Here is a 25,194-nt window from a genome sequence, read left to right as displayed (position 1 = left end):
CTGATAACAGTCAGTTCATCAATGGGAAAATGGGTTAAGGATACGTTCATGTAGCTGATACAATCTATCAATTATATAATCTACCTAGGGTAATGTCTCAGTACTCTACTTGCCTGCAATGAGCTCTGATCGCTTCCAAGTATTGTCTTTCCATGTTAGGGGGCAACACATCTCATATCGTGGAGACGAGGCTGAAGGAGTGGAATCAAGTAATCTTGATCGTTCTGGGATCTTAAGAAGCCGCCGCGCTTGGTCAATGTCCAGCGCAAGCGTTAATCGCGACTCGTTCATCTCCTGTTCCTCTGATGGTGAAGGCCTGTTAAGGAACTGAGCCACATGGAATGGAGCCATACTGCCGCTCTTACAAAACCCGCCTGCGCCGTCAGGCACCCCGAGCAGTCTCGTGCCCTGCGCAGCGGATGCTCCTCCCACATTCCAGACAGCACCAGCACTGATCTGCCGTGCGCCGATTCTGAGTTCATCACCATCAGAAAGTGCAGGATGATCCAATAAGTGAGGCGCTGAATGGGGAGAAATGACTCGCTGTTGGCTGTAATACGCTCTGGTGGACATGACTGTCCGGGGGCGACGTCGTTGGAATGGATCCTTGCGTTTGTCACGTTGCCTATGGAGTTTCTCCATGGGAGTCAACAATTCTGGATGGATACCCACGCGAAACGTGGCCACCATCGAGTCCGTAAGCTCACGCTTCGGGATGAAACGGTCACGGCTCGAAGTCGATTGAGCCGGCTGATGGCCGACATTCTGACGTCTCCGAACAGCGTAGGCAGGAGTCCCTTGTAGTGCAGTTTGAGCAGGTTCTGCAGCATGAGCTCCATCATGCCTTGCTCGTGCACGAGGCGCGAACTTAACGGTGGTGAGGATTCGTTGCTTGGAATCTGACTTAGAATGGCAAGTATGGTCTCTTGACGACAGCCAATTTTCCGACTGGTGCGAGCAATCGGGGGAATGATCGACTGGAGAGCCATAAGTATCTACTAGTGAGGAAAGGGAGTGGACAGTCCAAGCAGAATGAGAGACGCTGCGGCTCGCAAGGCCGCGGTGCAAGGAATGCGAGAATCCTGCAGCCATGGCTGCGTTAGCAGCCAATACGATTTAGTTGAGACATGCTAAGTGTTTTAAACATGTGTTTGCATAAAAAACGAATGCGTTGGAACACTTATGTCCATCATGAAGTTTAGAGAAACGGGTCCCAGGAAAGACGATGATCAGTAAAGCACGTGATGCAACATGGCAAATTAGGGTAAACGATTACTAATTTCGGAAAAAACTAATCCCGAACTCCGAAAGCTTGACCAATCACGGTTATGCATAGCCAACCGTCAGGCATCATGGACTTAACCGCTTCGTCACCATGGCCAGCGTACGTTTGCAATGGCTTGTGTCTAGGGAAGATGCTAATACTGGTTTCGTAGCATGGAGTGCCTCGTGTTGCTCAGAGTAGGACCGCTGAGGAAGTTGAGAGGGATCGTCGGCGGATCGAAGAGTACCGCAGCCTCGAACAATCGGTCCGGGACAAGGCGGGTTCACTCGCTGTACGCACTTGGTTGCTTCATCTGACCTCGGGCAGGTCTCCCAGGGCCAGTACACGGCCGAAACCTTGCAGTTGATTACCGATCTTCTGACCCGAAACCCGGAGTATTACACGATATGGAACTACCGACGACTGGTGCGACAGCAGGACCTGGCGCAGACGAAGCCAGAGTTATCGGACGAGGCTGCGACGAATAAGATCGCGGCGATTATCAAGTATGAGCTGGAATTTTTGGTTCCGCTGTTGCGGCAACATCCCAAATGCTACTGGATTTGGAACTACCGCATGTGGCTTCTTGATCAAGCTCGAGCACTGCTCCCCAGATCGGTCCTAGTTCCATTCTGGCAGACAGAGCTAGCGCTTGTTGGAAAAATGCTGAATGCAGATCGTCGTAATTTTCATGGCTGGGGCTATCGCCGCTTCGTGGTGCGCACCTTGGAAGACTTGATGCCCGAGGAACGGTCGAGCTTGACGCAGTCGGAGCTAGAATACTCGACCAAAATGATCCGGGCCGATTTCTCGAACTACTCAGCCTGGCATAACCGTACAAAGCTGCTACAAAAGTATCTCGACGAGAAATCGGCGTCGGATGAGGAGCGGAAGAAAGTCTTGGATGAAGGTAGGGCTTGTTATGGCGTTGGAAGAGCCGGTATTGATCGCTGTCTGTGTAGAACTCGAATTTGCCCATCGCGCTCTCATCGACCCGTATGATCAGTCCATTTTCTTCCACCACCAAGATTTGATGTGTACGTTTGATCCCGCGCTGGCGTCCCAGACCCTTGCGCCGAATCTGTCCGATTCCGAGCGTCTACAATACATCAGGGAGGAGAAAACTGTGCTTCTCGAGACGCTCGATGGCGCCGAGGACTCGAAATGGCTGTATCAAGCATTGATCGAGTGCGAGCTGCTGGCGGCTAAGATTCAGGGAACTCTAACTGCAGAAGCCAAAGCTGATGTCCAACGATGGCTATCAGAATTGATGAAGCTGGACCCGTTACGAAGAGGGCGTTGGTTGGATTTGCAGGAGTCTCTCGACAAGATGTGATTAGTGTGTAGATCTCAGAAAATGAAAGGCTTTGCTCACTTCAGCGTCCAGCTCCCGAATCTGTTGTGCTGAGTCGCCTATTGGCCATGCAGGATGCGGTACCTCTGACTTTCCTGTATCACTGCTCTTACAGTAGTGTACTTCACCCGGAGGCGTCCGTGCATACTGTACGATTTTGAAAATGTCCAGCGCCATTAATCAACTACTGAAAGTTCCTTAGAAACGGATGCCTTCCACATCGGCCATTTGTTTATTCCATTCGTATTCTTCCCATCTCAGTTAATTCCTACACAATCGACTATCACACCCTGAGGATCCATAATACACTGTGTATACGGCCCATGTCTCATCGTTCCAACATACAGAGACCAAAGCGTGTCAATATTAAGATTGGCAGAAAACGGAGAGATTATTTCTTCGATGGTTCGAAAATTCGAACCAACAACCAGGATGAAAATTGAGTGCTGTAGCACTCCCAAAGTACGTGAACAAGAGAAGATCAATGCCCAGTGCTCCCCCATGGCATCAGCCCTACCAGTGTCAGTAAAAATGGCACCGTTTAGCTTCCATGCATTTCCCATAGGTTTGATGGCGTCGACAGAAGTCCCATGGCTGGTAACAATCGGACTTAAATGAGTTTTACGAGAAGAAAAAAAATGATTCCGTGGCACAGTAATACTCTGTGGTCGTAGGGATGGGGGCTAATATCGGCGACAAGGTCCCTGACAGGTGAACCATACGCTCTAAAGCCTAGACTTACGCAGTAGCGTCTCTCAATTCTGAAGACCACCTGAGCTAGGGCGTTGCAGCAAGAGAGTTTCACCATTGGTTGAACTGGTTGAACTTCCAAATACGGCAACCAGTAAACCCTCTGGCGCGAACCCCCAAACCGCCTCCGTTTTGGCCCCAAAACACCCTGGGTCCAGTGCTGTATTCCCCCGTCTTGCTAGAAGTGTCGTTGTGATTGGCGTGCCCTGTTAGTTCCACGACATTGGACTATCTCCTGGCGGCCGGGCCCGTCCTAGCCGTTCCCCTGGCTCAATTCTTGGCTGGATTTCCAGCCTGGAATGGTATTGCTGTATATACAGTCCCATGACCTGTCCTTATCCAACCCTGGATTGACGATCACCCGACATTCAGGCAAGGGAACGCTGTTCCTGGAATCCAGCAGCCTTGTCTTTGCATTCTGACCACTATGACTGACAGCCTGGAGCTCAAGGGCGAGGCGGAACCGCCCTCCGCATCGCCAAACTTAGTCGAGGATACTGCCCAGGAACGCGAACAGGAAAACGGTCTCTCCAGCCCATCGTTACCGCAGAGTTCCTCGACTCGCTCACTAACCGACCATCGCCTGTCGAACGGGTCTTCATCCGTGACTACTCCGCGTGCAGAGGACTCACCAACATCTCCGACCAAGACGGACGAGTCATCTGGCACAGACACAGACGGCCGGGACGAAACGCCGGAGACTCAAGAGACTCCGAAACGCCAGACGCAGCAAAAGTCTCCGCTACTGACTGCACACCGCCTCTCCACGAGTTCCTCGCTGGATGACGTGAACTTGACGGGGAGCAATAACGATAACGATGCCGGGTCGGCCACGGCGAGCCCTGGCCCGGACACGGCAGCAACCACCAACACCACCTCCACGACGACCAGCGATTCCCCTGCAGTAGGCTCGCCCTCAGAGCCGCAGTCACGCAGGAGCTTGCAGTCGACTATCATGTCGAGCCTGCCTTGGTCGTCAAGTGGATCGAATTCAAACTCTAAGCCCGCGACACCGACGACGGCCTCTTCTACTGCTGCGGCGTCCTCAGGCCGCAAACTCACCAGCCCCTTTTCATGGCTGTCCCGGTCGAGCACCAAGGAGGTCAAGTCTCCACCGTCTTCTTTACCGAGCGAGAGCCGGCGCAACACTGCGACATCCATTGCGTCATTGAGTAGCGTGCCGGAGATGCTGGGCCGTTTGCCTGAGAATGACGAGAGCGGCGATGCAGTGAGCACCAGCTCACGGCGACCGGCACGGAACAGCCTCAAAGACCAGTTCAAGATGCTCCGGATGCGGGAAGAAAGCGGCGATGGAGACAGAGCAAGCATTGCGTCGGGACCTGCGTCTGCTGGACAGGCAGCACCAGGCAGTAGCAGTGTTGCTGGCTCCGAGGATCAATCGAGACCGGCGACGGCGAACGCGGCGACCGTGAATCCCAACCTGCCGCCTGGTACGGTGTCGGGCATCGCTGCGTCCGCGGCGGACGCGTCCGCGCCGGTGGACTGGGATCTCTGGGCGCAGATTGTCAACCATGGCCCCGAGGCTCTGAAAGGCACAAATTCGGCAGAGATTAGTGCTGCGATCCGCAAAGGTATCCCTCAAACGATTCGAGGCGTGATCTGGCAAGTTCTTGCCGACAGCCGAGACCCAGACCTTGAGGAGGAGTACAAGATCCTTGTGGCGCGAGGAACCGACAAGGAACGAGAGCGCTCTGCGAGCATCAATGGACACGGGGGCCAAGTGTCTGAGAAAGGATCTCTGGCATCATCGCGGTCGTCGATCCGTTCAGAGAGCTCCGTTGCAGCGGCGCAATCAAGCCATACGTCGTCATCACAGTCAGTCTCCCAGGACGGGCAAAAGAAATCCAAGTACGATGCAGAGGCGATCCGGAAGCTGGAAAAGACAATACGACGAGACTTGGGGTCTCGAACGAGCTACTCAAGGTACTTTATCTCGCAGGGCAATCAAGAGGCTCTCTTCGGACTCTGCAAGGCGTACGCATTGTATGATGAGGCAGTTGGCTATGCGCAGGGCATTAATTTCATTGCGATGCCTCTACTTTTCAACGTGAGTATCTGCCATGAAGATTGAAGGAGAGCAAGGCTGATTATCTACAGATGGATGAATGCGAGGCGTTCACGCTGCTGGTTAAGCTGATGTTCAAGTACGGGTTGCGGGAGATGTTCCTCCCAGAGATGCCCGGATTGCATCTTCACCTGTACCAGTTCGAACGGCTACTAGAGGATCTCGAGCCAGCGCTGTACTGCCACCTGCGGCGCCGTGGAGTGAGTCCTCAACTGTACGCGACTCAGTGGTTCCTCACGCTGTTTGCGTACCGGTTTCCGCTGCAACTTGTCCTGCGGATATATGATTTCATCTTCGAGGAAGGGTTGGAGAGTACGATTCTGCGGTTCGGCATTGCGATCATGCGGCGTAACGCACAGACACTGCTGGAAATGAAGGACATGAGCTCTTTGTCGACTTTCCTGAAAGAGCGGCTGTTCGACGTATACATCGACAGACAGCCGTCCCCTAGCTCGATTCTGGAGTCAGGTTTCTTTGGGTCGTCTGGGAATCAGGACCGGGAGGTGTACCGGGCGGACGTGATGGTGCAGGACGCGATCGCGGTGCCGCTGACGGCGGAGATGATCGAGACGTACACGGCGGAATGGAGCGAGAAGGTGCGTGCGGAGAAAGAGCGGGAGGCGGAGCTGGAGTCACTTCGACAGACGGTGGCGGCGCAGGCGGCGCGGATCCGGCAGCTCGAGGAGCAGGCCGAGCGAACCGACAAGGAACACGTGCAACTGGCGTCGGAACTGGTGCGGCTCAAGGTCGAGAACGAGGAGTTGCACGACAAGAACGAGAGCCTGCTGGGCTCGGTGGAGGAGCTCAAGAGCGTGGTCGACAAGCAGCCCGCTGAAGTAGAGGAGAGGCTCCGCACAGAGATGGAGCGTATCATGCAACGCAACATCGAGGTGCAGAACGAGAACCGCTCCATGGAGGAGCAGCTCGCGGAAATGGAACGCGACCTCGTTGCCACCAAGATGAAGTGGGCAGAGGTAAGCCCCTTCCCGTGCAGTCTAGCTTAGGATATTTACTGACAAAACCCAGTTGAGCGAGAATCACGAATCACTGAAACAGAAATGGGCTGATCTGCGTCGCGCCTTGGACGGGTAATTGCCCGTGTCCGGCCGATCAACTTAACATTCTCCCAATGTGTTATTCCTTGTCCATATCATGTATCTTCATGAACGGTAGACTCGACACTGGTTTCGATTGACGGTGTATCGTTAGATGTTGCGTCACGTCGATAAACGCATAACATCTGTATCCATACTAATGATCATTGAATGTTGATTGATATCCAAACTGAAGACACGAGCAAAGAAACCAACCCGGGTATATTGGACCATTAACCCCCCTTAACTCCCCAACTCCCCAACACCCACCGGTTCCGGTCTCGAAGAAAAGAGAAGCTTATACTTGACCACCTCGACAACCTCCAATTCTTCCCCTTCCCCACCATTACCACCACCATCTCCCTCCTCTGATTGCCGCGGCCGCCGTCTTATCACTGCAACCGGCTTCGGCAATTTTTTGACCTCGCCCGTTAACCTCTGAAAACGGCCCACATACAAGTATACTTTCTTCATCCATTCTGCCCCTCCATTCTTCTCCTCATCGCGGTGATAATTTGGGAAAACGAGGGTTCCGAGTTCGGTTTCTATGGACGGAGATGTAGACGATTCGTTTCTCTTGTTTTCAGCGTCATTGTCTTGTTGCTCATCAATGGCTGGGATATCGCCGAGATTGTCGCCGATATTAATCGTTCCTTGGATTTCGAGGATTGCAAGACCGGAAGGTGTTTGGAGGAGTGATGGGAGGGGATTATTGGGTCGGATGGATGTATCATTGTCGTTAGAGGAGGAGGAGGAGAAGGACGGGAGGAGATTTGGTGGGTTTGATGGGTTTGGAGGGTGGAGGGGGATCGATGGCATGGTGGTGGTATTCATTCAATCATTCATTCGTTCATTGAAGGCGATGTCTTCTGCGGGATAAGAAGGATCCATACGCATGGTGCCTGGCCTTATCTTATCAGCTTATCTTATCAGACATCTACAGAATATGAGAGCGTTTTGAGGAACAATGGAAACGATGCAATGCCAACGATGGTCATACCCAAACAATGGATCTGTGACACTCAGATTAAAGAGTAGGTTGTATCCTTGTTATCATAGGCAATTGAGCCAATAATGACTAGGTCTCCTTCACTGTTTCATCACTACTAGGCGGCCACCTTCGACAAGAATGCATGAGATTCACTCTGCACACCACACCAGAACCAACTAGCAATGGGGGGTTTCTTCAGTAGCAGCAGATAGCTCTCGGGTGTTATCGCATATATATATATCTGGACACAGGGTTCTAGTTGGACACGTAATCACAGAGACTAAGCTGACATTTCTGGTTACATCTTCTCCAGTGTGTTTTCCTCTTTCGACGACCATTCAAGCTTTGAGACTTTCTCCTACCCAAAAAGCAGCTGCTCTTGGCTATTCCGAGCCTCAGAAAGACTCATATGAGTCCACCGGGGGCGAAAGGTCGGCAAAATCCCTCGGGGCAAGGGATGGAACAGACTAACCCCAGTAGCGCATACGAACAAAGGACCCAAATGAATCCATATTGGGAGAGAGGTTGGCAATATCCCTATGGTCCAGGGACGGCACAGGTTAACTTCCCCAGCGGCCCAGTGGGAACGAGTCAGATGAATGCATTTTGGAATGGTTCGCAGTATCCCAGCGGCCCGGCCCCGACACAAACTAACCTCCCCAGAGGCCCAGTGGGAAAGAATCAAATCAGTCAATCTTGGAATGGTTGGCAACATCCCTACGGACCAGGTCCAGCACAGACTAACCTCCACAGCAATCAACTGGGAGTGACCCAGATGAGCCATCATTGGAACGGTTGGCCGTATCCTTATGGACCAGGCCCGACACAGACTAACCTCCACAGCAACCCACAGGGAAGAAGTCATATGGGCCCAACTTGGACAGGTTGGCAGTATCCAACTGGCCCGGGCCCAGCACAGATTAACTTCCACAACGGCGCAGATGGAAGACGTCAAGCCGACTCGTCTTGGAATGGTTGGCAGTATCCAGCCGGAGCACGCCCAGTACAAGCTAACCTCCACAGCAACCCACAGGGAAGAAGTCCGATGTTTACGTTTTCGAATAGTTGGCAGCATCCCCCGGGACCAAAACAGGAACGGGCTAACCTCGCCAGTGGCTCAGGACCCATGTATCATACCGCCTCGCAAAAGTGGCTCTCGAACGAAGCCAAAGAGCGCGAGAAGTTCCACCGAGTTCAAGCCAACCTACAGTTCGTCGCTCCGAACTCGCCGTTTGTGCCCCGGACTTGGGACGCCTGGCTTGAACACCGGGTGGGCCGACTAGAGGACGAGCTCGCTGATGAACGGAGGCAAATCGATGCGAAGACGGCTTCAACGCAAAGCAAGTCCACAATCAAGGTGATGCCAGCGTTCGGCGGTAAACAGTTCAACGACTATCGGAGTTCTGTATTTGCATGTGATTCTATCTGGAGACCGGGCGAGGAGACGACGCCAGCTCGGCCGCTGGCTCCCTGGCCGGACGTGACGGAGCTCAAGTACGAGGGAGCCCTGCGCAGCTGGTCTGGGCACAGCCGGTTTCTGCCGCTGCCGCGCGTTCCGGGAAATGGCACAGTGACCTGGAAGCAACGACCAGTCAAGACGCCCTCTGCTTTTGATGCCGTCGGGCTTCTGAAATTCGGCCCGGACGAGAAGGCGGTCGAGACTGATGACAATATGGTCTCTCTCATTGGAAACGATCTCCTTCGGGAGGTTGATCGGTAGATAGTTATTCTGCTCATTTTCGGATAGTCGAGCCGTTGCGTTGTCATTTGAAAAATGAGAGCACCTTTCTGAATTTTTTTTTTTCCATCCCATGTATTGAAACGCATCATGATTTTTCGAGTAGCCCCAATGCTCGTGCCGTTATGTTGAGCGAGCGGCCGCTTCGTCGCAGGCTTCCTCCAGCCTCTTCAAGCCGCGAACAGTCTCAGTTACGTAGTCATCCGGAGTCACGCCGGGCTTATTGAGCTTCCCGTAGCGGAGATCGCTCAACTCGCCGACAATTTTCCTCATTTCCTCCAATGTCTTCTCCGCGTCATTTTCCGTCGTAGCAATCTCGCGCTCCAGCGCGACACACGCGCGTTCCATCTCCTCCACCAGATCCGCAAACGTGTAACACTCCACGGTACGGTTTGCCGCGCCGGCGCCAGCGGAGGAGGAGGAACCAAAGAGTTGCAGATCCAGATCCATTTCGCGCTGGTCATGCGCGTCCAGACCATCTACGCCGCGCGTCTGCAGCGCACTGCGTAGCTCCGCTTTCTGCCGCTCGCCGCGTCGCACCTCATGCAGAATATTCTCTGAGACGCGATCCATGTCCTGCGACCGCAGCTCCTGCAGTTCCCGGTAGAGAATCCGGATCTGTGGGTGTGACTGCAGTCGCTTGGGAAAGAGCTCGGTGAACTTGTGCAGCGGGATGACTGTAGGGAGCGCTGCGGGAGAAAGGAGGAAGTTGCTTAGAATAGAGAGCTCAGAGGGCGTGGAGCGGTCCATGGTTATTTGTTTGATGATGTGCAATTTTTCTTTGTATTGAGAAAGAAAGATGAAATTAGGCAAAAAGCGTTACTGTAGGAGGAGGTGGTGGTAGGAGAAGTTAAGGTAATCAAGGCAGAGATGAAGATAGCTTTTTGTTCTCCGCCTCGGTGGAATAACTATTCAAATATCAGAGCCAAATCTACGGACCTCCTTTAACCCCTATTTGGTTTCGTTCACCCGGTTGGGTTGGTCTGGGCTTGGGTTCTGCGATCGAATTCCAAGTCTTGCTTTGAGACCAAGAAGGGAAAAAAAGTGATTGACGCGTTGTGCATAGCTTGCCATCAGAGTCTATACTGAGAAGCTCGCCTCTCTTGGTATCTTGCCTTCAGGGCTTCCCAAGTCGGCGATCTGCAAAGTAGCAATTCTCCAAAGCTCGGAATCAGCTCGCGTCTTGAACTGCTTTCCGGCCACCGCAGTTTCAATCGTCAACTCAAAAACCGAAAACCACGGTGGAATCGTCTCGACGCCGCCGGCGAGGATCAAGATCCATCGCCAACAACATGGCCCCTGTCGGCCCGGCTTATCAAAAGGACGAAAGAGTCCTCTGTTTTCACCATGATATCCTCTACGAGGCGAAGATTCTGGACATTCGACATTCGGATCCCGAGGACCGGAAAAGCCCCTACGAGTATCTGGTCCATTACAAAGGATGGAAGAACACGTAAGTCTCTTCTTCTAATTTGATGCATCTTGTCCGCTAACTCGATTACGAAACGCTACAGCTGGGACGACTGGGTGCCCCCGGATCGTCTACGCAAGTTCACCGAGGAAAATCGGGAACTAGCAGCGACGCTGCGACGAGATGCTGAAGCGGCACTACGGCAGCGGTCTGGGCAAAAGTCCGCATCCAAGCGGAAGGGTGGCTCCGACTCAGGCCGCGGCAGCGAGGAAAGGCAGTCATCTGTGCCCGCGCGGGGATCCAAGCGCGGACGAGACAATGATATCGAAAAGGTACTACTTGCATCAAGATACAAACTAGGATGGGTGAACTTCGCCTAACGTTCTCTTTCCAGGAGGAGCACTTCTATCAGCGCCCCTCCATCCGCATCACTCTCCCCGACAATCTCAAGGCGCTCCTCGTCGACGACTGGGAAAACATCACCAAGAATCAGCAGGTGGTTTCCCTGCCAGCGACGCATTCGGTCAACCAAATCCTTGACGCCTACGCCGAAGAGGAGCGCGCGAAGCGGGGAGTCAACTCTGCAGACCGCGACGTGCTCGACGAGGTCATCATGGGCCTCAAGGAGTACTTTGACAAAACTCTCGATAAGCTGCTGCTGTACCGCTTTGAGCGCGAGCAGTACCGCACGCTACGCCAGAAGTGGGAAAGCGGCGGCCGCAACTCGACCTACAAGGGACCTTTGGATGTCTACGGTGCGCACCATTTAACGAGATTATTCGGTAGGAATTTTCTCCTCCTCCTCTTCCTCCTTTCTTCTCCTGCAAGTTTTGTATCGCTAATGTGTTTTAAAAAAAAAGCGACACTGCCCGAACTCATCGCCCAGACAAACATGGACCAACAATCCATCAACCGTCTGCGCGAGGAACTCTCGAAATTTACTCTGTGGCTCAGCCGGCACGCGGATGAGTACTTTTCTGACAAGTACGTCAGTGCTAGTGGCGATTATCTCGAGAAGGTGACGGGGGTGCCGGTTACGGGTACGGCTTCAGCACGCCTGGTTTAGTTTTCTTCCACTATCGTATTTCTCAAGTAAATGGTGTCGAGTTATGTACTCTAAAACGAGTTTATCCAATTTTATCTATTCGACTCTAGATAGTATGTGGAGAGAAAGCTACACAACAAGCCTTCTGGCATCCTCACATGCGCACCTGGCCGCCCTCTTCAACACCAACTTCCAATCCGCTTCCCGCCATTTATCCCATGCATGCAGATCATCGCGTGGTTGGATACTCAGCGTGTCGTACCCTTGCTTGATGATCCGGTGCACCTCGCGCGGACTGAGGTTCTTCTTCCGCGACGCGGGGATCGGGGCGGGATCTCCACCTAGCGATTGCGGACGCGATGCGCCAGACGGATCCGTTTGGAAGAGAAGCGAGTGGAAGTGCCGTGACACTGTGAGAGGGATGTCGATGGCGGCGTAATTTGTTGGAGCATGAGGGTGGGAAGTGGTAGTTGGGGGGTGCTTGGTAGCAGAAGAAGAATCCGGGTAGGGGTGGAGGTTGTATGCGGCTTGAAAGCGTGCGATGATGGGTCCTGTCTCAACGATCTTGTAGAAGAGATCGTCGTAAGAGGCCGGGTCTGGGAGGAAGGTGTCGCCCGAGGAGAGTGCCACGGCGAGGAGGTTTGTGAGCGATACCGCCAGGACGTGCACCTGTGGGTTGGAGGTGAGGTCTGACACGTAGGTGGTGAGGAACCGCATGAGCGAAAGGAGCGTGCGCCAGAGCTCGGACCAGTGGTATGCTAATCGTGTTTTGTTGGCGGAGAGGTATGTAAAGAGTCGGAGGAGGATGGCAATGGTATGGCTGTTTGAGTCAGTAAAATCGATGATAAAAAGAAAGATTAGCATACCAGTAAAGATTTGCGTCGAGTCGTTTTCGAAGGTTGTGCGAAATGGTATCGATCATAATGTCAAAGATGACAGTCGCCAGAACGCGGTCGCCCTGTACAAGGGGGAGATATGGCTGCCGCTGGCGACAGAGCCGCACTGCACGTTTGGTGTCGTCGCTGCATATTCGCTTGCACAGAACCGGGTCCTCGACCACAATGCGCAAAGTGAACAGCGCTAACTCCCCATACTGGCTGACCCGCGCCGAGCGGTACGCATGCTGCAGCAGATACGAGGTCAGCGAGAGGAAGCTCGCAAAAGGCGACTCCTCTGTGCGCTTTTCAGGCATGTGCGTGACGAGATTGTATGCAAAAAGCTTGTTTGCGTTGGCAAAGTCATACGTGGAAAGCAAAATCGCTGCTTCTTGGGAAGGCCTGTTCCACAATGTCAGTTTATCCAACCTCAACCAGGCAAATGTGTGGCAACAGACAATGCTGCGAACGCTTCTCTGGCCTCTTCCGCCGACGGCGTTGTCGGGCGGTCCTTTCGAGGAGCTAGAGCCCGTAACCCAAAGAAGATGAGCGTGTTGCTCAAGGTCCAGCCTTCGGGGAGGTCGTCCTGAACTGCTACGTAGCCATTTCTCAGGCCAGCGCAAGCCTGGCCAACCCCTTGGACAATTTTCTGAATGGTTCCCTCATTTACAAAGTCATTGAGGCGCTGTTGGTAAGGATTTTGAAATTCAAACTTGTTGTAGTTGGCCAGCAGACCGAGGAGAACAAAAGGCTCGAGCACATGCAAAGGGGTATCCAAATCATGTACAAACTATGCATGTTAGCGGAGCCTGAAGCTCTCGCGGAAGCATCAAGCTCACCTTCATGAGAGACGGAAACAAGTCGCGGTGTGTAAAGTACGAAACCAATCCAGTCTTGTATGCACCGCTGACAACAGCGACGGCCGTTCTGATGGCTTGTCGACGGAGGTCGACTATTGAGGTGAGAGGTGAGCCCATGAAAACAAAAAAAAAAAAAAAAAANAAAAAAAAAAAAATAAAACCAGAGGGGATCATACAGCTTGCCGCATTCCGGATAATCCTGTCCAGAGCCGCAACAAAATCGGCAAGCACTTGATCGGCCTCGTCGAGGCCAGCTAGAATGGTAATGATATCGGAACTTGGGTTTGTGTATTTTTTCACCAGAATGCTGCCTAGGAAGATGGTGAGAGTCTGCAACCTCCGTCAGTGGCGACGTTCACGACCAATCGTCTCAACTGCCGCCATACCTCGAGCGCATATCGATTCTTTGGTGCATCCTCCGACGACGCCTCCCGTATTGCGCGAGCAAACAGCTGTTGCGTTTGGGCCTAGAAACGATACTCAGCACCAGTTCCGATGTTCGGCGCTATGGTGATCGCGCACCTGCAGGGTCAACAAATCGTCCGACTCAATTGCATCGAGAATGCGCTGTAGTTGCGTCTTTTCCGGCGACAGCAGGAAGAACTCCCTCCAGAAGCCTTCTGTTGGTTCTACATCGGGATCCTAGCTGGCAGTCAGAAATATTGTTCCCCGCGCTGATGGGCGGACGTACTCGAAACAGGTTCTCGTAAAGCTGGACGATCTTGGGCTGGAAGGATTCCGGTCTGCTCTGCTGCGTCAGAGGGGACTGCTCCATGGTCTCGCCGACGCTGCACCGTTATGCTGCAGCCATGGTCGACGATGTTGACGCTTTACCCTGTTGGCCTAGGGCATAGCTGGCCTATCTTATCGGAGGCCGCGTCAGCCACATTCAAGCCACATTTCACTAGCCACACAGTACTAGCCACAACATCACGTGCTACGCCACAGATCCCTTTTAGTCCACTTGGCCAGTTGGCCAAGAGGCACAATCCTGGGTTCCTGAGCCTGTCACCAAGTCACAATTCTTTGAAGAGCAACAGCCAACATCAGCTTAGCAAAATTTATGTTCAGAATGACATGATCGCGGAGAATTCACGGGCTTCGGCTTTACATCAGGTGCTTTTTGCAGCCACCACTCGCAGAGCATGCATAGAAACACGCGCACGCTGATTGGCAGAGCGGAATTAGTCAGCTCCTCGGGAGAAGCTCTTCTCGCGGAAGAAGCCAGCCCGATCTCAGTTCATCATCCTCTTTTCCATATACCTGTGTTGTTGATCGGATGTTTATATCAACGCTCGTTTCACAGGCTGCTACTTCCTACGTAACATCCCGCATCTCTATTCTGTCGGTTCTCCTCTCTCCCACACCATGACGCCCATGCGGATAGTCCGGCCACCGGTGACATCATGCACCGCTACATTGCGGCATGCAATCAAACCTGTCCGGACAGCACGCTCGTTCTCTTCCTATACAGCAACATATAACTCTTCCCGGCGTGATATGCAAACGGCGACCGCATTCCGACCGCATACACTTCCTGATAACTTTCCGCTGCCTAGAAACACCGGGGTGCCGGACACCTCCATCGCGGCAGACCCGCCATTCAACAAAGACCGCGATGCCGCTCAAAGTTTGAACAAAACAGGACAGTCATCCCCCGCCAGTCTCCGAGAAGGAGAGGCGCAGAAGTCGGCACCAGCACAGTCGCCGGCCACGAACTCGACGTCTCCATCGGAGCCTTCGCAGAAGCCACGGCGGTCTCGTCTGCGACCCAGAAAAGCAGCAGTGACTCTGACGCCCGCGGCTGTCGAGCAGATGAGAACACTATTGTCACAGCCGGAACCAAAAATGATCCGCATCGGCGTGAAGAACCGCGGCTGCTCCGGGCTTTCATACCACCTGGAGTACGTTGACAAGCCGGCCAAGTTCGACGAAGTTGTCGAGCAGGATGGTGTAAAGGTGGTTATCGACAGCAAGGCCCTGTTCAGCATTATCGGAAGTGAGATGGACTGGCACGAAGACAAGCTCAGCCAGCGCTTTGTCTTCCGCAACCCCAATATCAGTAAGTGGTGTCTCCGGAGTTAGTTGAAGGGCGAGATCTGACGAGCTTCTAGAGGAACAGTGCGGCTGTGGTGAATCTTTCATGGTTTAACTGTATGACTACGGGTAATTACTATCGTGATCGGTGCATAAACGGCGTTCGAGGCGTTTGGGTTCGGTCAGGCTGTACAACGAAATCTCGCGGACATGGTTGTTTGTCATGTCTTAGATAGGCCAGTGATCTCGCCTGGCGTAGAAATATTAGAAATGATATCATGAAGGACTTTTTGTCACTTTTCTTCAATCTCCCAGTATTTCCAATTGGTCACGTGATGCAAAGGCCGACATGAGGCAGTGAGACAGTCCAAAAGGCAGCAATCAACAATCTCATCCATTCAACAAGGCCATCACCATGGCTACCACGTAATGAACAAACGAACGACATGGACACAGAAATTTCCCGACGTCCGATCTCGCCTGCAGATGACGAGTCAGACCTCCAGTCACCGCCATCCTCCCCTCCTGATGTCCTTATCACCGTCCGTTTCTCCGCGTCCATTCCAGACGTGCAGCTGGAGATTCCCTCCGCGAACACGACAACAGCGGCGGGCCTCAAGCAGATGATCCGCGCGCGACTGCCAAAGGAGCTTTCAAATCGACGGATCCGATTAATCTACTCTGGACGGGGCCTCGAAGATGCGACGCCGTTGGCACAGGGACTAAGAATACCAATACCGGAGTCCTCGTCCTCCTCGTCCTTGGCAGATGACGAAGAAGGGAAAGGAAAGGGCAAGGGGAAGGCGCCGGTTCCCAACCCACCGCATGTATACGTACACTGCTCCATCGGTGACATAACTCTTTCTGCCAGCGATCTCGCCGCGGAAGCAGCGATATCCACTACGCGGCGAGCGCGACAGTCGCAGACGACGGCGTTAGGCGTTTCTAGCAGCGCTCAGGCAGAGAGTCATGAGGTACCCCCTGCCCCGCGCGGGTTCGACCGGTTACTGTCCGCGGGTTTCACACCCGCGGAGGTTTCCGCGTTGCGATCACAGTTCCTCGCGCTGTTGTCAATATCGCGGACCCCGGATACGATGCCCTCTGGCGCGGAGCTGCGCGAACTGGAGGATCGGTGGATGGATGAAGGGAGCGGTGCTGGAGGGGCAGCTCTCGGTGGTGTCGACGGAGCAGGAGGAGCCGGAGGACCGTTCTCCGGTGACGATGACAGCGGAGGAAGCTCGAGCAGCGCGCTGGATGATATGCTCTGGGGTGCGGTCATGGGCTTCTTCTGGCCGGTGGGATGTGCCATGTGGCTGCGGAGGGAGGAGAACGTGTGGAGCTGGCGCAAGGGGCTAGCTGTCTTCGTGGGCGTCGCCGTCAATGTTGGCTTTGGCGCGGTCAGGATATTGAACTAAGCCGGGATTTGATATCATCATGGATAGACTGCATGCATTCTTGGGTTCTTGTATATACGAGGTTTGTTCGATACCCATATATGCGGGAGTGTTTCGGGATTCATTACTGTACATACATACAGACGCAAAAGACGAGTGACATTATGAAGGACGGAACAGGCAAAACGTGTAGTATATATTGACTCCAAGGGACAAGGACAGAAACGCCAGCGTACCCAATCCAATCCCAACGCTCACCGGAACTTGCTGAAAATCACGGCAAAAATTAGCAGGATTAAGACCGTGATGATTGCAATCGTGATTATCCGATTCGTAGCCATCCTATATCACCAAGAATAATAAGCGAGTGACGCTTTATAACCGACCAAAAGTCACGGGGCACAATACCTACGAGCCATTCCCCGTAGGGTCTTGATACTTGTATCCACATAGCCCTCACTCTGATGCAGATTCATGCGGGTATGCTCGATCGTCTCGCGCTGCTGCTGAAGATCTGCTAGCGTGCTGCGGCCGATATCTTCCGTCTCGAGCGCGATGCGCTGACTTTCTTGCAGGCGGGCAGAGCTGCGCTCGAGCCGCTCCGTGCCCGAGAGCAGCTGCTGGCGCTGTTCGAGGTGCGCATCATACCCGGCATCTTCCGGGTCGTCTGTGTACCGGTTTCCGAAGAGTGCGCGCCGGTCATCGGCAAGGGACTTGAGCCGCCGCTTCAGCGCGTCGACGTCCGTCTGGTAGTTGCGGAATCGGGCATTCACTTTGGATCGTGCGGCCGAGGGGATATTTTGTTTTTCCATACGCATTTGATCTAACTGTTTTCATTCAAGAAAACAACCATGTGCGCAAATTAATCAATGTCCCCGAAATTCGTTGTCATTGCAAATGTCCCCGGATAGACTGGGACATGGGTGCAGGCAAACCAACCAGTTCGGTCGCCTCCTCCAACGCCCGCTCCGCCTGGCGGATCGCGGCTTTTCGTTGCTCCCCCGTGCTCTCTGCGATCTGGTCCAGCTTTTGGTCCAGGTCTGCCTGGACCAGTTTCAGTTCCGCCTCATAGCTGCTGAAGAGCTCCGAGCCGGCGTCGGTATCGAGCGGGTTCGTCATCGCGTCGTTCGTACTCGTCAAGAAGCAAACAAGTACTCAGAACATAACAAGTAAACAAGAAATGGGTGAACACGTAATTCAAGAATGCGCACAGATGGAGGCGGTGATGTACACCGGCTCACTTCGATAAGGACTGGGGCTGGGGCAACCGCCCGGCTCCGCCGCCAATGATGACTGAACTGCACGTGATTGACGCCAGTTGGTATTCACGTGATTTATAGATTGGGGAAGAGCGAGCGAATATCACATTGCTCGAGGAGTCCGCAACGAGTTGATGAACTACTGCCAATGGAAAAAAAAAAAATGACCAGCATCTTGGATCAATCTCTTGCGTGAGATCGGGCCAATATAGACATTTATCCTACTTCAACGTTGGTAATATACTTGACGTCTGGCTCCCCATATATGGACACTGGTTCAACAGAGTCGTCGATGAAGCGGATGGGGTTCGGGTTCATCCACAGGCTGAGTCTCCAGCATTCAACAACTTTTCTGGCAAACGTCGCCATCATTTCATGTACATGTTCGAATTAGACTCGTTTGTTTTCCTGCTTCGAGGTAGTATCGATGGCGTGACCCAGGACTTTTGAAATTCATCTAGCATACAGTACAATAGAACAAACCGACCAACCCGTCAAAACATGGCGAGACCGAGATCATTAGTACATCTAAGCTTGAGAAAAGAAACTCATGACACAAAATTAGCACCCTCCTGACCCGCCAACTCCGCGCTACGTTTTGCATCAATGAACAACTCCTCGCATTCGGCGACATCCGCAACATCGATCGCCCCCGGCCGGCCATTGACGCGAGCCAGGATGCTCGCTGGGGTGAGCAGCTGAAGGGCATAGCGCAGGCTGACCTTGGCACCGTGTTCGGCGACCTTGTCGAGAGCGGCGTCGGTGATGTTGAGCCCCTCGGTACGAGCGCGCAGACGGATGATTGTCTTGATCTCCTCGGGTGTGTACGGGTGCGTTGGGATGATGAGCAAGCGGGCGAGGAGGTCCGGGGGGATGCCGTGCGCGGCGACGATGTCACCCGTGCCGCGAACGACAGTGTTGCCACGGTTCGAGGCCAGAATGACGATGGGCGAGATGGGGGATTCGAGGGCGCGGTTTAGGTAGGTGAAGCACTCGATGTCGAGCATGTGGACCTGCATCGATTAGTGTAATGCGGCCACCAAAAAGTGGGAAGAAAACGAACCTCGTCAATGAATAAAACTCCTGGAACCAGTTCAGCGACGCCTTGGTCAATGTATCGGCTGACCACTTTATCCACCTCCTGGCGTAATTTGTCCGTGATTTCCGTCTTCTTTGGCTTCATGAGCTGGCCCATCATGCTCATTACGTCCTGTCCGCCTTGCGGTCGCGCGTTGGCCATGTCGAGGTCATGCAGTGTTACGTCCTGCACAATCTCCTTCTTCTTATGCACCTCGCCCTTGGGGACCGGGACGTACTCCTCCGCCTCAAGATCAAACTCCGTCGCGTAGGCATCTGAACGTCCTACACGCTTGACAGCTCCAGTGTTCGCCTCAATGTATATGACATCGCCTACTGTCACCCGCTCCTTCTGGATCGCCTCGTAGATGCTCGGGTCTAGACGCAACTTTTTCGTCCCACGATATGACTTCAGCCCGATAATGAGGTGACTGATAGTCTTTCCATAGCCTCCTAGCGGATTCTCTGCTTCTTCGGGGGTGAGCTCCGTGACTTCTCCTTCGTAGACGTCCTTGGTTTCACGGACTCGCAGGCCTAACAGACCAATAGTCTCAGTAATTCGAACCATAGGATCTTCAGCGACTAAGCCTACCAATTGCTCTCCGAAAGTTCTCCATCAGCGCTTCCGTCTTCTTAACCTCCGCCGAGTATACCTCGCTGCCGACAATCGGGCAGAATGGAACCTTGGTTCCCAGCTCTTGCGACACTGCCAATGCTAGGGCCGTCTTGCCAGTTCCCGGACCACCAGCGAGCAGGACTGCTCGCCCGGCCATCTTTTTCGCTTTGATCAGATCCACGACCACACCGCATGCCTGTTCCAAGGTCAGTGACCGAGTCGAAGCTGAATTCTAACACCAGAATCTGCTAACCTCGCGAGCAGCGGTCTGACCGACGAAGCCGTCGGCAGAAGGCTCCGCCGTTCCATCAGGACGTAGCCCAAGACCCTTAATATGCGTGTGTGTTGCGGTTCGGTGGTCGCGCGAATTGGCTTTATTTACCTCGCTGATCTGGACCATGGTGGAAGACCGGCTTCTGTTGAAGCCGTGCAACACAAAAACAAATCAGAGATGCAGACGGAGAACAAGCGACCTACTAGACAGCGAATCCGTAACCTTGAACTGAGCGAGCAAACGATAAAAAAGCGGGCTTCACGAGCTCATCGCCAAAAGTGCCTTTGGAGGAGGAATAAATGCAGGTGTCCAATGGGCCAATCAGAGGTTACAATTACAAGGCGGTCAGCGCTGTCAAAATTCATCTCTCCAGACCATCCTTCGTAGAGCCAAACCACCATCACATCCACTCGCCGAACTGAGCCGACAAATCCACGACCGGGAAAATGTCCAATCCCGCTCGTGCGGCACTCAATGCCGCGAATTCTCTTACCGCGGCATTCCGGGGACTCTCTCTAACCACCACGCCCGCCCGAAGTTTCTCGACAACGCCTGTTGTGAGCCGGAACAAGAAGCTCCCCGAGCACATCCCGCCCTACCCTTACGGACCGCGACGAACATACAAACAAGCCGACTTTGGCCTCTACGGCGGCGCCGAAATCCAATTCGGTAACAAGGTCTCCAAAGGCCGGAACCATGGCAAGACGCGGCGAGCATGGCGCCCCAACGTTCGGTGGAAGAAGCTGCACAGCGACGCCCTGAATGAAGATCTCTACATCAAAGTCACGAAGAAGGCATTGCGGACGATTGAGAAATGCGGCGGGTTGGACAATTACCTGCTGGGTGATAGCCCGTCCCGGATCAAGGAGTTGGGCATGTTTGGTTGGGAGCTGCGCTATCGGGTGATGCAATCACCGGCGATTCAGGAACGGTTCAAGAAGGAAAGGGAAGAGCTGGGTCTGCCAGAACCGCCGACGTTTGAGGAGTGGTTGGAGCAGAAGAAGAAGGCGGAGGCGGAGAAGGCTGCGGCTTCGTCGGCATCATCGACATCGACACCAGCGCAGACTGTTTCGACGAATCAGCAGGAGGTGAAGTCGACATCATAAAGAATGGGATCAATGGGAAGGAATTTGTATTATAACTAGATTGGATGTCTGAATGGTTCGTTATTCATGTGCACATAGCGTCAACGGCGTCGAAATTCTTTCTGAATCTAAACCATACTGCAGGTTTGCCTAGAAGACCCATGTAGCTCATTTCGTAAACGCTGAAGAACAATGCAACCGATATATCCCAAATCTATAATACATGCCGACGTACTTCAATATGAACGAACACACGCATAGCGTCCAAAAGGGGTTCCAAGGAAGAGATATAAAATAACGATCTCTCAATCATTCCGAGGATACGCTCTTTAGCCATCGGTTATAATACGGGAGCATCTCCGCTTCGCAATCACGGCCCTTGTCGTTTTCGCAGCCATGGAAGTGAATGACAAAGTCGCCATTCTGATACGTGCCATCGACGGCGGCGCCGGGGGAGTCCCTGCTGTAAGCATTGATGATACGCTGCGGAATCATGGCCAGTTTGGCGAGGATTGTCGCGTGCCATTGAACAATGTGATCCTGATATGACCAAGTTAACTTCCGCTGATGCCAAATACAGGTTGAACGTACCAATGCATGCTTCTCTGCCTTGAGGAAATCGTAACTACGATAGAGAGGATCATACCATACGTCAAGGAAGAATCGGCCCCAATCACCCTGCTTGATAATGAAGCTGTCTGACACGAGATCCTCCGCATCCTGGGTCACAATGAGCTGCACATCGTCGGGCTTAAGGTAAGTAAATGTTTTGATGATGCTATCCGGGGGCACGACCGGTTTGTCCCGAATCATCAGTGAATTCAGACGCGAGGGCTCCAGGACATGAGACATGAGGGGCAGGTTCGGCTCGACGATTAGCGCGTTGGGGGTCAGATGGAAGAAGTAGGTGGAATGCGGGTTCTCAGTCATGGCATGACGGACCGCAGGAACGATCGCCCAGCTGCGGGGCTGTCCAAGCAGCGTGTAGGCATAGTCGGAAGCATTCGCAAAGAACGTTGCGTACCCTAAGGACACGGTCAGCGACAACGGATTGAAGCACTGGGTAGTTTGGCGGGGCCGTGCGACAGCAAGGGAACGCACCATGCCGCTTTGCATAATCCTCCCGATTGCGCTTGATTTTCTCAAGATAGCTCTCGCTCCACCTTTCTGAATCTAGCACTGTCACAAGGACGACTGGGGCAACTGCTGACGAACTGAAGGTTGAGACAGTGCCATTGCCGGATGAGGACGATGGTGCAAGGAGGCGGGTCACAACGACGAAGAGTGCTAAACCGGCCAGAACTATCAGAGCAAGTGTCTTGAGCTGCCGGCGACGCTTTAGGGTGAACGTCGAACGAGGCGCGAATCTGGCGGGATTCGAGGACTTGCGAGGGAGAGCGTAGTGCATGGTGAACTGCTCGGCGCCAACTGCCAGCGCACTTGGCAGGTGTATGAACAGAGCACAGTAGATGCAAAATATACACTATGTTCCAGGGACCTCGGACATGGTTTAATCTGCTGTTTGAATCCCGACCTGGACTCGACGCTGCGAGCCTGTCTGAGACATGCTCGTGAACGTGCTGTGAATAACTTACCAGAATGTTGGCGGAGGGCTTAGCTAATCAAAGTAGGAGCTTCCGGATTATTGTTTCTCCATGTATCTTCGGAATTGGACCGTGATTCAAGCTCATTTCGGTGCAGATCATCTAATACTGTAATAAATGCCTATCTACATAGGTTACATGAGGATAGGCCGATACTAGTCATTACGACTATTAATAGTACTGGCTCACTGTCTGTACTTCTACCAACGTTCTAGCGCTCGTCCCAAAGCTTCCAAACCCCGCCCTGACTGGCATATACCCGTCCGTAAAAATGTACTTAACGCAACGCTCGAGTCTCATCACCCCCCGCGTTACAGCAGCCCCGGCAAGATGACATACTTCTTCCGCTTGTATCGGTCGCCAAACTCCTTGCGGTACCTGCGCTCTTTCTTGACTGCCCAGCTCCACATCTGAATCGTGCCGACGGAGGTGAACAGGAGCACGCTCCAGCTGAGGCCGGTTATCAAGTAGATTCCAATCCACGCCAGGATCTCAAACATGTAGTTGGGACATGTCACCAGATCGAACCCGAAGCCTTTGGGGATCCCACGCTCCGTGCTGCCTGGCCGGCGCAGATCCCGAAGGATCAAATGAGTGTTTAGGTTGGCCAGCTCGCCAAAGACGAACAGCGCCAGTCCGCTGTAGAGCAGCACCGGGTTCGGGTCGGCGGTGGCTGCCGCCGCGTCCGGTCGGAACACCCAGTAGCAGATGTTGACGCCGACCAGGAACCAGTAATGACCGCAGTTTTTGAAAATGTTGAACAATGGCATGGTAGCCATGCTAAAGCGGTGGACGAAGATGGTCTCATACTCGCGCTTCGCGAAGTGAAGCGTCAGCAGCGCGCAGATGAGCTGCTGCAACCATGATGGCTCCGGTAGCGGCTGCTCGAAGTTGAAGTACAAATACGGTCGCAGCACATAGAGGAACAAAGCCGGGAACACCAACGGGCCAAGGTATTCCACAATGTAAACCGTGCGCCAACCAACTTGAGGACCTGACCAACGCCAAGTGCTGTTAGCCGCCTAGTGTATCATTAGACCCTTTCGTCACTTTGTAACGTACCGAGATCTTTCACAAAAATAGTGTCCTGGGTGCTCAGGCCCGTCTCTCGAAGGCTCTGAGAGCCATTCGGGACCAGACTGCCATCACTGCCCTTGGTCACGCGCAGACGGTGGATCGAGTAACCTGATTTCTGCTCCAGAGCCTTGTAGAGATCGCTTGCCGGAGCGTCCAACGAGATGCTGACCTCCTTCGGCAGCGTTCGGATCCGCTTCCCTGCAACCAACGACCACATTAGCGAGAATTTTCGCGTACACACCGTCCAGGGGTACCTACCGCGCGAGTGCACCGCCAAATTCACCGTACTGGAAGCCATGGCGACCGCAGCTGCTGTCCAATTGCAATTTCCCGGATGACAGGGACTTGAGTTGGCAAAGCGGACCTGTGCACGCTCCAGCGGATGTTCCCAGGGGCGATCTTGGGACCACGTCCAAAGCTTCGAGTTTCTAGTCTTTGGAGCTCAGATCGTTTGGCCTAAGCGGAGAGCTCCTCGGTACACAATTTAGGACCAACACCCTAGCTACGCTTACCTGGACACCCAAGAAAATTGATCTGTCCCAAGAACTCGGGAAATCGTTGCGCCGAGGCTCCGCCAGATCCGATCGTCGAGCTGTCTTTGCCACTGCCCCAAAGACTGCAAAAAACAGTAACCGCAAGAAGCAATCGTCAATGGAGAGCTCCAACATATGACATAATGCCCTTGCTTCGCTCCCCAGTTTTTTCAGCTCTTGATAGGCCGCGCCGCACCTGCCCAGACAACAGTGAGCTCAAACCCTCCAAGCAGTGATAAATCACGTGACACCAGCGAGACCAGGAAGCTCCAGTGCCTTTGCTTGGCTCTTGCCTAACGTAAACAGCAAAAGCCTTGGCTGGAAATCTGAGGAAGGTCCGATTCCCCACGTCCCCAATCACCTTCCTACCCTCAACGACTTTTTTTCCTTCCATCATCGCGCCTTCCGCCAGTCGAGCCGGGAATATAAAAATCTCCTCTTCCCTCCGTTCCTTCCTCTTTCTCCCTCCCGAGACCTCCGCTCTTGGCTCTCTGGACCGTTGCGTGGAGCTCCGCCCTGCACCGTAGCTCCGCCCTTCCGCTTCGCTTCGTTTCCATTGTATTGCTCTGCTCTCGTGCTCGTACCTCTCCCGACATCCTTCTCGGCCGTTTCTATCGACTCGCCGTTGACTCGGAATCTCGTTTCCCTCCTTTTCGTCCAATCGCCGTTGCTGTCCAGCGCTGCCTGGCCGGTGCGGACAGGCCCATTTGTCATCAGATCATAAGACGTCATTCATTTCGACCTCTGCATTCCGACTGCATCTCAATACA

General features: G+C 53.4%; 16 protein-coding genes across 16 annotated transcripts; 7 read left to right on the top strand and 9 right to left on the bottom strand.

The window, feature by feature from the left end:
- Positions 1-105: 105 nt before the first annotated feature.
- On the bottom strand, positions 106-1,092 carry VTN49DRAFT_667 (uncharacterized protein; the record flags this gene model as incomplete). Its single annotated transcript, XM_069414853.1, has 1 exon — positions 106-1,092. One exon carries the CDS (start codon positions 1,090-1,092, stop codon positions 106-108), a length of 987 nt encoding a protein of 328 aa, XP_069271027.1.
- Positions 1,093-1,375: 283 nt separating this feature from the next.
- On the top strand, positions 1,376-2,600 carry VTN49DRAFT_666 (uncharacterized protein; the record flags this gene model as incomplete). Its single annotated transcript, XM_069414842.1, has 4 exons — positions 1,376-1,384; positions 1,437-1,541; positions 1,592-2,174; positions 2,227-2,600. The coding sequence occupies 4 exons, from the start codon at positions 1,376-1,378 to the stop codon at positions 2,598-2,600; spliced, it is 1,071 nt and encodes a 356-aa protein (XP_069271026.1).
- A 1,195-nt stretch (positions 2,601-3,795) lies between these two features.
- On the top strand, positions 3,796-6,546 carry VTN49DRAFT_665 (uncharacterized protein; the record flags this gene model as incomplete). Its single annotated transcript, XM_069414831.1, has 3 exons — positions 3,796-5,436; positions 5,487-6,428; positions 6,481-6,546. The coding sequence occupies 3 exons, from the start codon at positions 3,796-3,798 to the stop codon at positions 6,544-6,546; spliced, it is 2,649 nt and encodes an 882-aa protein (XP_069271025.1).
- Positions 6,547-6,791: 245 nt separating this feature from the next.
- VTN49DRAFT_664 (uncharacterized protein) lies at positions 6,792-7,367 on the bottom strand (the record flags this gene model as incomplete). Its single annotated transcript, XM_069414820.1, has 1 exon — positions 6,792-7,367. One exon carries the CDS (start codon positions 7,365-7,367, stop codon positions 6,792-6,794), a length of 576 nt encoding a protein of 191 aa, XP_069271024.1.
- Positions 7,368-7,948: 581 nt separating this feature from the next.
- VTN49DRAFT_663 (uncharacterized protein) lies at positions 7,949-9,259 on the top strand (the record flags this gene model as incomplete). The annotated part of the gene is made up of 1 exon (XM_069414809.1): positions 7,949-9,259. The coding sequence occupies one exon, from the start codon at positions 7,949-7,951 to the stop codon at positions 9,257-9,259; it is 1,311 nt and encodes a 436-aa protein (XP_069271023.1).
- Positions 9,260-9,400: 141 nt separating this feature from the next.
- VTN49DRAFT_662 (uncharacterized protein) lies at positions 9,401-10,027 on the bottom strand (the record flags this gene model as incomplete). The annotated part of the gene is made up of 1 exon (XM_069414798.1): positions 9,401-10,027. One exon carries the CDS (start codon positions 10,025-10,027, stop codon positions 9,401-9,403), a length of 627 nt encoding a protein of 208 aa, XP_069271022.1.
- Positions 10,028-10,569: 542 nt separating this feature from the next.
- VTN49DRAFT_661 (uncharacterized protein) lies at positions 10,570-11,754 on the top strand (the record flags this gene model as incomplete). The annotated part of the gene is made up of 4 exons (XM_069414787.1): positions 10,570-10,730; positions 10,792-11,020; positions 11,083-11,470; positions 11,549-11,754. 4 exons carry the CDS (start codon positions 10,570-10,572, stop codon positions 11,752-11,754), a joined length of 984 nt encoding a protein of 327 aa, XP_069271021.1.
- Positions 11,755-11,862: 108 nt separating this feature from the next.
- Positions 11,863-14,243, bottom strand: VTN49DRAFT_660 (uncharacterized protein; the record flags this gene model as incomplete). The annotated part of the gene is made up of 8 exons (XM_069414776.1): positions 11,863-12,553; positions 12,600-13,010; positions 13,067-13,398; positions 13,448-13,560; positions 13,645-13,798; positions 13,855-13,935; positions 13,991-14,110; positions 14,160-14,243. 8 exons carry the CDS (start codon positions 14,241-14,243, stop codon positions 11,863-11,865), a joined length of 1,986 nt encoding a protein of 661 aa, XP_069271020.1.
- Positions 14,244-14,836: 593 nt separating this feature from the next.
- VTN49DRAFT_659 (uncharacterized protein) lies at positions 14,837-15,620 on the top strand (the record flags this gene model as incomplete). Its single annotated transcript, XM_069414764.1, has 2 exons — positions 14,837-15,530; positions 15,583-15,620. The coding sequence occupies 2 exons, from the start codon at positions 14,837-14,839 to the stop codon at positions 15,618-15,620; spliced, it is 732 nt and encodes a 243-aa protein (XP_069271019.1).
- A 331-nt stretch (positions 15,621-15,951) lies between these two features.
- Positions 15,952-16,920, top strand: VTN49DRAFT_658 (uncharacterized protein; the record flags this gene model as incomplete). Its single annotated transcript, XM_069414753.1, has 1 exon — positions 15,952-16,920. One exon carries the CDS (start codon positions 15,952-15,954, stop codon positions 16,918-16,920), a length of 969 nt encoding a protein of 322 aa, XP_069271018.1.
- A 233-nt stretch (positions 16,921-17,153) lies between these two features.
- Positions 17,154-18,018, bottom strand: VTN49DRAFT_657 (uncharacterized protein; the record flags this gene model as incomplete). Its single annotated transcript, XM_069414742.1, has 3 exons — positions 17,154-17,241; positions 17,308-17,726; positions 17,839-18,018. The coding sequence occupies 3 exons, from the start codon at positions 18,016-18,018 to the stop codon at positions 17,154-17,156; spliced, it is 687 nt and encodes a 228-aa protein (XP_069271017.1).
- A 688-nt stretch (positions 18,019-18,706) lies between these two features.
- On the bottom strand, positions 18,707-20,251 carry VTN49DRAFT_656 (uncharacterized protein; the record flags this gene model as incomplete). The annotated part of the gene is made up of 4 exons (XM_069414732.1): positions 18,707-19,171; positions 19,222-19,769; positions 19,828-20,047; positions 20,105-20,251. 4 exons carry the CDS (start codon positions 20,249-20,251, stop codon positions 18,707-18,709), a joined length of 1,380 nt encoding a protein of 459 aa, XP_069271016.1.
- A 320-nt stretch (positions 20,252-20,571) lies between these two features.
- Positions 20,572-21,231, top strand: VTN49DRAFT_655 (mitochondrial 54S ribosomal protein bL28m; the record flags this gene model as incomplete). Its single annotated transcript, XM_069414721.1, has 1 exon — positions 20,572-21,231. The coding sequence occupies one exon, from the start codon at positions 20,572-20,574 to the stop codon at positions 21,229-21,231; it is 660 nt and encodes a 219-aa protein (XP_069271015.1).
- Positions 21,232-21,519: 288 nt separating this feature from the next.
- Positions 21,520-22,618, bottom strand: VTN49DRAFT_654 (uncharacterized protein; the record flags this gene model as incomplete). The annotated part of the gene is made up of 3 exons (XM_069414710.1): positions 21,520-21,750; positions 21,802-22,235; positions 22,312-22,618. The coding sequence occupies 3 exons, from the start codon at positions 22,616-22,618 to the stop codon at positions 21,520-21,522; spliced, it is 972 nt and encodes a 323-aa protein (XP_069271014.1).
- A 507-nt stretch (positions 22,619-23,125) lies between these two features.
- On the bottom strand, positions 23,126-24,189 carry VTN49DRAFT_653 (uncharacterized protein; the record flags this gene model as incomplete). The annotated part of the gene is made up of 3 exons (XM_069414699.1): positions 23,126-23,808; positions 23,877-24,089; positions 24,150-24,189. 3 exons carry the CDS (start codon positions 24,187-24,189, stop codon positions 23,126-23,128), a joined length of 936 nt encoding a protein of 311 aa, XP_069271013.1.
- Positions 24,190-24,817: 628 nt separating this feature from the next.
- VTN49DRAFT_652 (uncharacterized protein) lies at positions 24,818-25,156 on the bottom strand (the record flags this gene model as incomplete). The annotated part of the gene is made up of 1 exon (XM_069414688.1): positions 24,818-25,156. One exon carries the CDS (start codon positions 25,154-25,156, stop codon positions 24,818-24,820), a length of 339 nt encoding a protein of 112 aa, XP_069271012.1.
- Positions 25,157-25,194: the final 38 nt, after the last annotated feature.

This window comes from Thermomyces lanuginosus (genome assembly GCF_041956635.1).
Source record: "Thermomyces lanuginosus strain ATCC 200065 unplaced genomic scaffold VTN49scaffold_19, whole genome shotgun sequence".
Taxonomy (NCBI): domain Eukaryota; kingdom Fungi; phylum Ascomycota; class Eurotiomycetes; order Eurotiales; family Trichocomaceae; genus Thermomyces; species Thermomyces lanuginosus.
Note: the sequence above shows the minus strand (reverse complement) of the source record. Positions and strands in the feature narration are given on the sequence as shown.